This window comes from Alosa sapidissima, chromosome 2 (genome assembly GCF_018492685.1).
Source record: "Alosa sapidissima isolate fAloSap1 chromosome 2, fAloSap1.pri, whole genome shotgun sequence".
NCBI lineage: Eukaryota > Metazoa > Chordata > Actinopteri > Clupeiformes > Clupeidae > Alosa > Alosa sapidissima.
In genome coordinates this window covers 15,441,072-15,453,571 of record NC_055958.1, presented here as the reverse complement: position 1 = coordinate 15,453,571, position 12,500 = coordinate 15,441,072, and the positions used below count along the sequence as shown (strand labels likewise).

Genomic DNA, 12,500 nt, shown 5'->3' with positions numbered 1-12,500 from the left:
TGTCACTGTCTCCATACAGTGACTCAACTGCCTCTAGAGCTATAATCTTTCTTGCAGTATACATCCTCAGCAACAATGAATCATCATTGTCATCATCATCACCACCACCATCACCATGATAACTGAGTAGGGGTAACGGTAGGAGTGATGGATGAAGAGACTTCATTTCCCATCCTGCCCTGTGCCCAGTGACACCTTCCCACGCAGGGGCTCCTCGGAAGGCCTGCCCTGCTGCATGTGACACTGTAGGGCCTGGACACACACACACACACACACACACACACATACACACACACACACACACACACACACACACACACACACACACACACACACACACACACAAACACACACACACACACACACACACACACACATGGTCACATGACCACATCTGTCAGTCAGAGCTGCTGTTAGCCACCGCCCTGCAGGGAAGATGCAGAGGTCAGATCTGAGCTGTGTCTCGTCTCTCTGTCTCCCACATGTACTCCAACACTACTGCTGACTACACACAAAATGAGAGAGAGAGAGAGAGAGGATAATTGTGTAATAATTCACAACAGAACCTCTACTGTAGGCTTATCTGTGCTACAACTGAGAGACTCTTGATAAAGATTAGTTAGCGGCAATATCCAGAACACACCCTCTCAAATCACAAATGCACATTTCCTGTTCTTGCAGCTCAGTCCCAAGAGTTTTGTTGAGATTAATGCTCATAGTGTCCAGGCGTCATTATTACAGTAAAAGCAGGTCAAATCGGAGGATAAGGAGTGACTCGGTTTGTTTTGCGTCAGTATAGTTGTCAGAGCCCGAGGCCGGGCATGACTCGAACCCTCTGGGGGCAACTGTGCTATGTGGGGTGCCAAAGACAGATGTGGGAGACTTTGGCACAGCAGTATATTTCTCGGCACATCTGCTAGTGACAAACAATTCCAGAGAATTTGGGAACGTGTCGAACATAATGACGTGATAAGAATGACACATTGTGTATCTCCTTATCTCCGTCATATGTGCCATGCCAGCGCTTGACTGGACGAGGTGATGAGTCGCTCAGTTCCACAGAAGAGAAAACAAAATCAGAGCCAATAAGTACAGTGACCCACCCTCTGACCACACAGACATGTACACACAGATGAGAATAACACCATGAAATACAGTACATACTCCTCTCACACACAAATCTTTCTCTCTCTCTCACACACACACACACACACACACACACACACACACACATACACAGACAAAGACAATGTCAAACAATAAACACGCACACGTGGATCCATGCACAAATACAGACACACGTAACACACACACACACAAACAACCCACATGAACATGTGTACATCCATGCACATCTATGCACAAATACACACACACACACACGTGTAACACACTTAAATACACACACACACACACACAAACACATGCACACACAGGTCTCCTAGAGATCATCATTTATGCCAGACAGTGATCCGACCACACTGGCCCTGGTCAGTGCTGTCTATTCACCAGCCACCTCTGATCAAATTAGACCGCTGCCGAGCCACTCGGGAAAGAGCACACTCAATTTAGAAAGCCCAAACACAAAGAGACAGTGCAGCGAGGGGGGTAAGTGTGAGTGTGTGTGTGTGTGTGTGTGTGTGTGTGTGTGTGTGAAGGGAAACAAACAGTCCAAATTCAATTATTCAATGAAATAATCAGAATGAATTCAATTGTGCAGCTTGGCAGAAGCACAGTCGCAACTTCACATCATGAAATCATCCCAGCAGGTCAAGTGCTATAAAGTCATCCAGATGTCTCTGTGGATAAATGACTGGTGTGTGTGTGTGTGTGTGTGTGCAGTGGTGGCGTGGGGGTCAAATCACAGGAGCCAGTGTGCTGTGTTCCTATTGAGACTGCGACCAATAATATGTTTCCCACATAGTGATAACATCATAATTTCAATAAACAAGTACACAGGACAAAGAGACACACACACATGAACAGACTATACACACTTCCTGTGTACACATTATTACCCCACACCACACCCAGGTGGGCACACCCAGGCACATTCTCACCAATATGCAAATTGTACATACAGAGGTCACATTATTTCGTCAGAAGTCACAAACTCTTATCAGTTGTTGAAATTTGCCTAGCAGGTTTGTCACTCATTCTCTGATCAAATTCATCCAATGTGGCCATATTAACAAGCCTACTGCACTTGTTTGTTGTCAATAGGAAAGATTGCAAGCGATTAGCCTACTTTGACTTGTGTGAAGAATTCCTGATCCAGATTTTCAACATTCTTCTGCTAAACACCCACACCAAAACATCTCATACCATTGAGGAACATTCCCTAGCTAATTCCATACGGCTAAGTGACATTCCGTACTGAATGTTTGTACGGGAAAAACAAAGTTTACATTCCACATAATTTGTAAACACATTCCACTTCGATGCTTCAGAGGAATTTAAAAGCAATTAAAAATTGCGCAACTTATAAATAACTATTCATCAAATTGGTATCATTGGATAATGCCTGATCAACTTTGCAGATTATCTATAGTCATAGTAGCAGTGTTCGTGCACTGCTGGGAGTCAGTGAGTTATAAGGTGCAGTCTGTGACTGTGACTCTGGCTAATAGTTGTTAACTATAAACATTTATATTTAAATATATATTGAAATATTTAACCAAAACAGCCAATCAGAATACTCGGTTCCTGAGTCACCTTTGGTCTGAGATCAATCAGGACGGTCTTGTATGACAAGCCCCGGCCAGGGGCCGCACCTTCCAGAGGTCCTCAGGGCACACGCTGGAAATCAGGAAGAAAATCTCAGGTGCATGACAGCTTTTACACTTTTTTTTCTGTTCCCGCCATTCCGGCAACTGTGAAACCGGGGTGTGCTAGACAACCATCTAAACAACAATCTCTCTCTCTGACACACGCATGCATGCACAAACGCGCACGCACGCACGCACGCACGCACGCACGCACACACACGCACACGCACACACACGCACACGCACACACGCACACGCACACACACACACACACACACACACACACACACACACACACACACACACACACGAGACACAACAGCCTACTACTAAATCAGCAGTTATTTATCAGCCTCATCCATGCTAAATGCATTCAAGTCCTTAGGTGCAGGTGCTGCAGTCAAGTGGCTTGCAGTGCTAAGCTAATCAACAAACAAATCAAACCCATAGCTCCATATACATAATGTATTATATGCACATAAAGTACGTCATCAAACTTATTAGTAATTCATGGGGCCATTATTCACAATTGCTCACAACTACACAAATACAACTACATTAATTCAACACATTAATAATCATTGCCAAATTGTGACAAAATATATAACCATATGGAACCAGTTAGAATATGAGAAAAGTGGTTTGATGGTGGTTGACCTGATCTTATTCCCAGTGTATGCATGTGAGCATATAGGCTCCACCTATTGGAAAGACTTTAAGACAGGGAGATGTTGACTGGGAGATGTTCAAGATGAACTCTGCTGACATCAATGAGTTTACGGAAGTATCATTGAGTTACATCAATATGCTAACTGATTCCATCATCCCAACTGTAAAGATCCGAAGCTTCCCTAACCAGAAGCCATGGGTGGATAGAGAAGTGAGAATGGCATTAAAGACACGCACCATCACTTATAATGCTGGGCTTATTTCAGGGGATATGACGGATTACAAAGCAGCATCATATAGTTTATGTAGAGCTATTAAAGATGGTAAGCGGCACTATAGAGACAAAGTTTAAGCTGATTTCTTGGAGGGTGATCCAGCACAAGTGTGGAAAGGACTCCGAACCATCACTGGCTTTGAAATAAAGTCCCCTCCTATGATGAATGTGAGTAAAGCCCTCCCTGATGAACTTAATGCTTTTTATGCTCGCTTTGACATGAAAAACACAGACTATCTTGCACTATGCTGCAATGTGAAGCAAATGAGGATGCACCTTTCTGTGTCTCTGAGGTCGATGTGAGCAATGCCTTTAGGAGGGTTAATTGTAGAAAAGCTGCTGGACCGGATGGAATTTCTAACAGGGTTTTGAAATCCTGCGCTGCTCAGTTAGCCCCTGTGTTCACTTATATCTTTAACACATCATTGGCTCAAGAGACAGTTCCTATTTGCCTCAAGCAGTCTGTTATTGTTCCAGTACCGAAAAACAAAAGTCCATCATGTCTGAATGACTACCGCCCAGTAGCCCTGACGTCTACAGTGTTGAAGTGTTTTGAGAAGCTTGTGAAAAACATTATCTGCTCATCCCTCCCTGCCTCCTTCGACCCCCTCCAATTTGCTTACAGAGCCAACAGGTCTACAGAGGATGCCATCTCAAACCTCATGCACACCACCTTAACTCACCTGGAGGAGGGGAATGGGAATTATGTGAGGATGCTGTTCATTGACTTTAGTTCAGCATTCAACACGATAGTACCTCTCACCTTGGTCACAAAGATGAAGGCCTTAGGACTGAACACCACCCTGTGTCACTGGATATTTGACTTTCTCACCAACCGTTCACAAGTGGTTAGAGTGGGGGGTCTGACATCTGACACATTAACCATCCACTGCTGTACAACATCTACACACATGACTGCAAAGCCAACAGTAGTCATACCTCCATCATCAAGTTTGCAGATGACACAGTGATCTTGGGCCTGATTAGTAACAACAATGAACAGCTCTACTTGGATCAGGATGATGAGGTGGCACAGTGGTGTCAATCTAACAGCTTGACACTGAATATCAATAAAACCAAGGAAATGGTAGTGGATTACAGAAGGCAGCAGCAGAACTACAGTTACACCACACTAATGATCAGCGGGCAACCTGTAGAGAGAGTCACAAATTTTAAATACCTTGGTGTCCACATTACTGAAGACTTAACATGGACTGTTAACACTCAATATGTTCTGAAGAAGTCCAGACAACGACTCTACTTCCTTCGTCAGCTAAGGAAATTCAAAGTTTCTACATCCATCATGAAGGCCTTCTACACTTCAGCGGTTGAGAGTGTTCTAACTGGTAGCATCATCACCTGGTATGGGAACTCCACAGTTAGAGATTGTAGTACTCTGCAGAGAGTAGTGCGCTCAGCTGAAAGTACTATAAGAACTCAACTCCCAGCTCTACAAGATGTCTATTCCAGAAGAGTACTCCTAAGAGCCCAAAAGATTCTGAAGGACTCTTCTCATCCTAACAATGGATTATTCCTACCGCTGAAATCAAGAAGACGCCTATGTAGTCACAAAGCCAGAACTGAGAGACTCAGGAGAAGTTTTTATCCCCAGGCCATCCGAACTCTGAACTCACACTATACTGACTTTGCACACATTCACTCCTCAGCACTCTCAAACATTTCCCAACTCTGAACTCACACTATACTGACTTTGCACTCATTCACTCCTCAGCACTCATGACCCCCTGTCATCACTCACATACATCAAACATACAGTACTCTGCTTGCAATATTAAGTCCCTTCACCATACTTGCAGTACACTGCAAGGGAAAGGACTCTCCCTTTCCAGTAAGCAGGCTCGGTTTCTGAGACCTTGGGTTAATTAATACACATACACACCTTTCCCTCTTTTGCTAACATTACAGTAAGAACAATGCATGATGAATACTTCTAATTAGTCTAACACGTGAGTATGTGGTGGGCTTCCACTTTCTGAATGGCAATGGTCTCTAAGAACCTCAACAATCATTATGATATTTTTGAATTTCAAGCCCAAGGTTCCAACCATTAGGGAATACACAATACATGCTCCACTAGCCTACATGTGTGTAAAAGGCTGTGTGTGGCATTAGGACATCTCTGCCAGACAGTACACTTGTGTATGGAACTCCTGCAAGCGTTGAGCATATGACGAAATAACACCGACTGTCTGTCTTAAACAGGGTTACTGGGGTAGAGGTAGATGACTGACCTACAGCTCTGTATCTTAAGAACAAAACAATATGCTCTTATATTCGTGTGCCAGAGGATTTGAGACTGAGTAATACGACGAGGAATAAGCAATGGCAAGGGGATGGCGGTTAATGAGGTTGACTTACAGAAGGTGTATATAGCGAGCAGTCGCAAAGGGGGGATGAAGGTCAAATCAAGTATGCAAATGGAATGAGGCCGGCAATCATTGAAGAGGATTTTCAAATGGATTGGCTTAGACCCTTACACACTATACTGAGCGTTAAGAATCTTGGAGTGTACAACTGTAGTTCCAAATGTGTTGTTTAAATCCTGATCCTAAATATTTATCCTATTTATCCTAAATAAAAAATGTGTTGTTTAAAATTTGATCTCAACCACCATGCAATATTGAAAGTGCTGTGGTAAATGTTTATGTCTTGTGACTGCATTTTACTCAGAGATCCTGGATTGATGGTCTTGGACACATTACTGGAACAAGGCAATTAGGCAACAGCTGAATTCGGGTAAAATAAATCAGCCTTTAAACAGTGACATTGGGACCAAAAATAGCGCTCCATATAAATCATAATTTTTATGTCTCCAATGGAAAAAGGAGAACAAACAGCCCTGCACTGGTTTCCTCATCAGTATATCCAGTCAGCCACATCTGCCACACACAATGACCTGCCCCATTCCACTCATAAGTAATCGACGACTAACTTTGTCCATCCACCACTGGCTCCCCTAACTAAGTTCCTTGGCGATGTGAGCAGAAGTGGAGGAGTTGTTTGCGGAGTACATTAAGCACATATGATGCCACTGCATGGCTGGACTCCAATCAGCGGATGCCAAGCTGAGGGAAAAGGACCCTTGTGTTAATCTGTTAAGAGGATCAGCCTCGCTCTGCTTCAGTGAACCACACCACAGACAAGAGACTGACACAGTTGTGCTTTATTGCTGTACAGGTATCTATAAAACATTTTAAAAGAAAATATGTCACATACATATCATTTCCCCCATTCCCTTCACCCGCCGACCACCCCCAAACAAACACGTTTGCATGGAAGTTATGAGTATTTCTATATAATTTACAAAAAAATAAAATAAAAAATAATAATAATAATAATAAAATGAAGAAATAAAAAGGAACTTAAAAACATCACTATGAAAGGCAACATCCATCATGGCAGATACAGCATACAAAATGTCTCCAAGAGACTCTTTTGGGAGCAGGGGGGGAGGGGTTGGGGGTGGCGAGAAGACCCCTCAGTTGGTGAGAGGCGCGTTGGTAGAAATGGCTACAAGTCTTGCTCATACGATTCTACTATTCTATTCATCTACTCATCCACTGACTTCACCAAAGACCACCAAGGGTGACAACTACAATCCTCTCACTTTGGACAAAACTCCAGTTAAGATAAGTCATCTTATCTGAGGAGAGAGGATGGGCAGTGTGGGTGGAACTCGAGGTGGTCTTGCCACATGCCCCCCTGGGGACTTTAAAAAATGTCGCTCTTGGTGGAGGAGGACTGACGGGGGGGGGGGGGGGGGAAGTTAAACAGCACCGATAGCAATGGAAAAGCATATGGGGTAGAATGCCCAAATACTTCTACTGAATAGCACAACGGAACATGAGGATTGCACAGAAAGAGAGAGAGAGCGAGAGAAAGAGAGAGGTGGAGAGGACTGACAGAACGCTCTCATGCACTACAGAAGCATGTATCTTTCTTTAAGGATGAGACAAATAAAATCCATTTACATATCTTTTTTTTTCTGACCAATATTTGTTCTCTCTTATGCTTACAATACCAAAAACCAACACTTTCACTGTTTTTAATTTGTAGAATATTCTAAATAAATTGTACTTTTTTTCCCTTTGCAAAAGAATGTTACTTACATTACCCACCATAACCCTGTTTTACAAGAGGGTGCACTTTAAATATAGTGGGAGTAGAAGTGCCCCTTTTACCTGAAGAATTACAGGTCAAACGGGCCAATTTGTGCTATTTATCACAGTCACCACAGTATTGTATTGTACTGATCATCAAATATAATATTCTGTCACACAGGGCCAACTGTCTATAAACCCTTTACAAATGAATGCTGGCGCTAGCAGGTGTGCTTAGAGGTCTGTGCTGATAGCACTGGAATAAAGGGCTTGTAAATACTAGCAGTTGAAGTGGAGCACATGGTCATGTGTGTGCGTTCTTGAGCCTGAACTGTGTCCAACACTTGTTCTGCTCTGCCCACGTCACGCTTGTGCTCAAGGTCGAGCTGGTTTTAAGTGTAAATTACGATTAACCTGGGTCTCAGGGGTCTGAGTGTAGAATGGCATCTTTCACCGTGCATGTGCAACATGCTTATTACACACCTTCTCCAGCCAATGAGCCGTTTAGATGAGTATTGGCGAGGGATTGATTCCCATCTCAGGAAAATCAGCGGCGCTGACGCAAACAAACCCAGCAGGAGATGCCGAGGGCACTTCAGACTGGAGAGCTGCAGCTCCGCCATTAGGAGCCAACCTCCTGTGGGAATCGACACTGTCACAGTCAACAGCACCGGGGAAGACAACTAAGACAAGCGCCCGAGATGCAGATGTAGATGACATCACTTCCGGTCTGGGGGTTATGCCATTTGATGCGTGTGCGCCGCACTGTTCAGTAACTGGCCATACACTATCTCAATCATGTGAGCAGTGGGAGTAAGGACAAGGGTTGTTGATCTATCAAAAAACCCATGGCAACTGTAAACTACTGATATGTTTACAGGAAGTCTATGGCAAGAAGAACAGAGATACGTAATACACATATAGTGACACTGTGTGTGGCCAGATGGTGAATCTCCATCCCCATTGTACTCAACTTCCTTATTCCACTCACATGACTCAGTAATGTGGGTGTCACAGCAGTCTAATGTTAATATGTACTTTTCATCAAGGTGCATTTGCAATGTATTGCAAAACAGAGACAGTGTTTCCTTTCAGTGAAACAGAAGTGTTTTTTTTTTCTGACTCATAGCAATGATGTGCAACTGAAGTTGACATTTTTCTCTTCAAAGCTGGAACGTTAAAACGAGAGAGAGAGAGACAAAAAACGTTCTGTGAACATTAAAAGACAAACTGCTAGGGGTTGGGATTCAATCATTCATTGACTGAAAATCATTCATTCGTTCAGTTTCATTACAGACCCCACCCCCTGAAAAAAGATAAAAGAGAACATTCACATTTCAAAAATACACCCCTTGCAGTTAATGCACCCTTTCTATCATTGCAGTAAGCCCTCACATTCATTCTATGTCCTTGCATTCATGGCAGATCGTCCATTGATACTGTCCTCCTCACTCCACTCCCCTTCGGTTGATAAACCTCGAGCCTTCCAATTGTTCTTCCACTGATCCCATTGCTCTATGCAGAATTCACACTCCTGCCATGAGCTCCAGAAGTGCAACCCCTGGAACGAGCTGTAGCTACCCAGGATTGGGTGAGTCCTTGTGGGATACTGATCCAGTGGACTCCTGGTGGCTCTCCATGAGTGGGTTTTGACAGGGCCTTCCACAAGAGTCAATCGCAAAGGAAAGTCTAAATATTTCTTGTCTTATGTGCCTATAGACTCTGGATGAACTAGATGAAAGAATCTTGTCTTGTTTTTTTATGCATATTCTCTTTTCGTCTCTTCTTTTCAGACAGGCAAACTTTTTTGTATACTGAACAACAACAACAAAAACAAAAACTTGAAGAGTTCCACAGGTTTAGAACTGACAGTGAGGGATATTGTCTGTACACTTGAGCTTGGTCATCATCTGAAGTCGAAGGTGTTTGATTTGTATGTATGCCTGCATGTGCAGTGTCTTATGTATTTTTGTCTTTTGCCACTTGAAAGAATAACTTGTTGGTGTGTATTTAGTGCTGGGAAAGCAACTGTGTGGGATGGCCCATGCACCTGTAGCATGTGGACAATAGTGGACAAAGCTAGGACTCTACTCACTGCTGCTCAATGGGCCTTTTCACACGCTAAAGCTAAAAGCTAATGAGCTAAAAGCTAAAAGCTATTCACTTGCATCTTTAGAGGCTAACTAGCAATGAATACATATCTGCAGGGGTGTGTCTGGCTCTGGCTCTGTGAGTGTGTGTGTGTGTGTGTGTGTGTGTGTGTGTGTGTGTGTGTGTGTGTGTGTATGTGTGTGCATGCATATGTGCTGAGCTACACTTCTGCTGCGTGATGTTGGCTAGGCATGAAGAGGGTCCTGCTGGTGGTGGTGTTGGTTGGTTGGTGGCACGCAAAGTATTTAAAGTGCACCTTGTGGTATTCTCTGAAGTTTCCCTGAAACGAACGGTGTGTGTTGGGGGAACCAGAGGAGGGGTTGTCAGGGTAACGAATCAGACCAGTCAGATGGTCATATAAGCACCAGCGGAAAGCCTGAAAGCGAAGCTGCGTCGCATGTTTTAACCTGAAGAAGAGTCATCGCTTGGAAGCAAATAAACCAAAAACATAAATACATAAAAACAATCACACAAACAATAATAGTAATAACAATAATAAAAACAAAGCTTGAGCACACCAGATGTCAGAGGACACAACATCTGCCCACAACAAATATCATGTAAATGTTCCTGTTTGCTTTTCTTTCATGTTTTTGTAAACTTCAAAGATGCCCGTCACACTAACATCTCGGCGTAATTCAGCACCAGTTACGGTCACAAGCTCTCGAACACTGACCACTAACTCCTGAAGACAGCAACAGAGAGGAACACTGGATGCAGGAGGTATGTGCTGATGATGATGACTCTTAAGGTGAGAAGGATGCTCCTTTGACCCCCCCCCCCCAAGGCGCTCATATGAAATGATGGTTTGGTCTGTGGGAGAGAGCTCCAGTCAAGCAGGGGGTTCAGCCCAGTGACGAAGCTCCATCCCTGGGCATGGAGGCCTGGCAGTGGTGGGCCTTCCAAGGCGCCATGCTGTTTTTGGTCCCACTCAGCCGTAGGTGCGGTTGGAGAGACTACCACCCCCTCCACCCCTCACACACACACACACACACACCACACACCTTTTCTCATCTGTGTCTTTCAAACATAATAGGAACAAACATATGGGGAGAATGGAGTGATAGGAGTGAGAGAGAAAGAGACAGAGAAGGAAAGAGAGTCTTTGTGTCCCTCTCTCTTTCTTTTCACCCAGTAGTCCAGCCAGATCACCTGACCCCGCCCCCACATTCCACCCCGCCCACATCTGAATGATTGATCAATCCCCAAACTAGACCTGCAGGAGGTAGGCGGGAGCATGTGAGGATGGGCCAATAGCAATCAGTCCTGGGCGGATGTATGTCTGTATGTGGAGTGTGTGTGTTTGTGTGTTTGTGTGTGTGTGTGTGTGTGTGTGTGTGTGTGTGGTGTCTGTTTGGGGCCACTAGGGTGAGGCCTTCTTGCTCATGTGAGCCTTGTTCTTGAGCAGGATGGTGGGGGACGTGTGGGGATGCAGCAGGTGCTGCCAGTCCGGCCGAGACTCGCAGAGCGCCCGGCGCCACAGCAGCAGGTCCTGTAGGGCGGCGCTATCCTCCTCACATGCACGCAGCCTCTGCAGCAGCTGAGAGGGGGAGAGAGAGAGAGAGAGAATGAGAGAGAGAGAGAGCGAATGAGAGGGAGAGAGAGAGGGAGGAGAGGTGGAGAGAAGAAGAGAGAGGGAGGGTGAGAGAGAGAGGGAGAGGTGGAGAGAGAGGGAGAAAAAAAAGTGGGAGCAGAAGGGAAACCAAGAAAATGTAAATGTTCCGTAAGTACCACATCAACTCAGTCAATGTCTGATTAGTTCCATCACATGACATCCACCACAGGAGAATGGGAAGCATGGATGGGGCACAGCAGCAGCAGCAGCAGCAGCACAGGGACTACATCAACTGACACAAGCAGAAAAATGAGGGGATCTGGGCAAAAAGGCAAAACAATGATGTGTTCCTGAAGCAGCTCACCAGAATACAGAATATGAACACTAAAAATACTTTTAAGCTCCATTTTTCATTTTGTTCCATTTCTATAGTGGAGGGAAAAGCTTGACCCCTATCTACCAAGAGGCAGTTTGTTTTTCTCTCCCATGACATCAGATGTATAAAAGATAAAACTGTGCAGAAGGTTGACTCCATCCACTGGGGACTTGACTGTGCCGTGGATCCAGCGACGGAGAGCATCTCTTGAGTGAACAGATTTTTCGAAAGCTGACACAGACCTTCTGCCGTGTGTGTGTGTGTGTGTGTGTGTGTGGATTGGATCAATGCACAATACCCATGCCCTCTCATAGATAAACATATTCGCATATTGGCACGTGCGTGCGCGCACACACACACACATCTGCAAAGCGTGAGCTGTTCACTTGGCTGAATCAATCAATGGGTAGGACAAATCAATGAAACACATTCAAATCATCTCCAGCTGGTAAACTGTGAGGCGTCGGGAGAGAAAGCAGGACCCCCCATTGCCTCTGATCCATACCAGAGGAGGAGCTGACCACACACACACACACACACACACACACACTCTCTCTCTCTCCCTCTCTCTCTCTCACTCACACAC

The 12,500-nt window shown here is 44.6% G+C and overlaps 1 protein-coding gene across 1 annotated transcript in view; it reads right to left on the bottom strand.

Moving 5' to 3' along the window:
• Positions 1-8,141: 8,141 nt before the first annotated feature.
• myo16 (myosin XVI) overlaps positions 8,142-12,500 on the bottom strand; it is a 156,174-nt gene continuing 151,815 nt past the window's right edge. Inside the window, exon 35 of the mRNA XM_042084692.1 lies at positions 8,142-11,523. Within this exon, the coding sequence (XP_041940626.1) occupies positions 11,347-11,523 (177 nt within the window). The 3' untranslated portion in view covers positions 8,142-11,346. The remainder of the gene's footprint in view (positions 11,524-12,500) is intronic.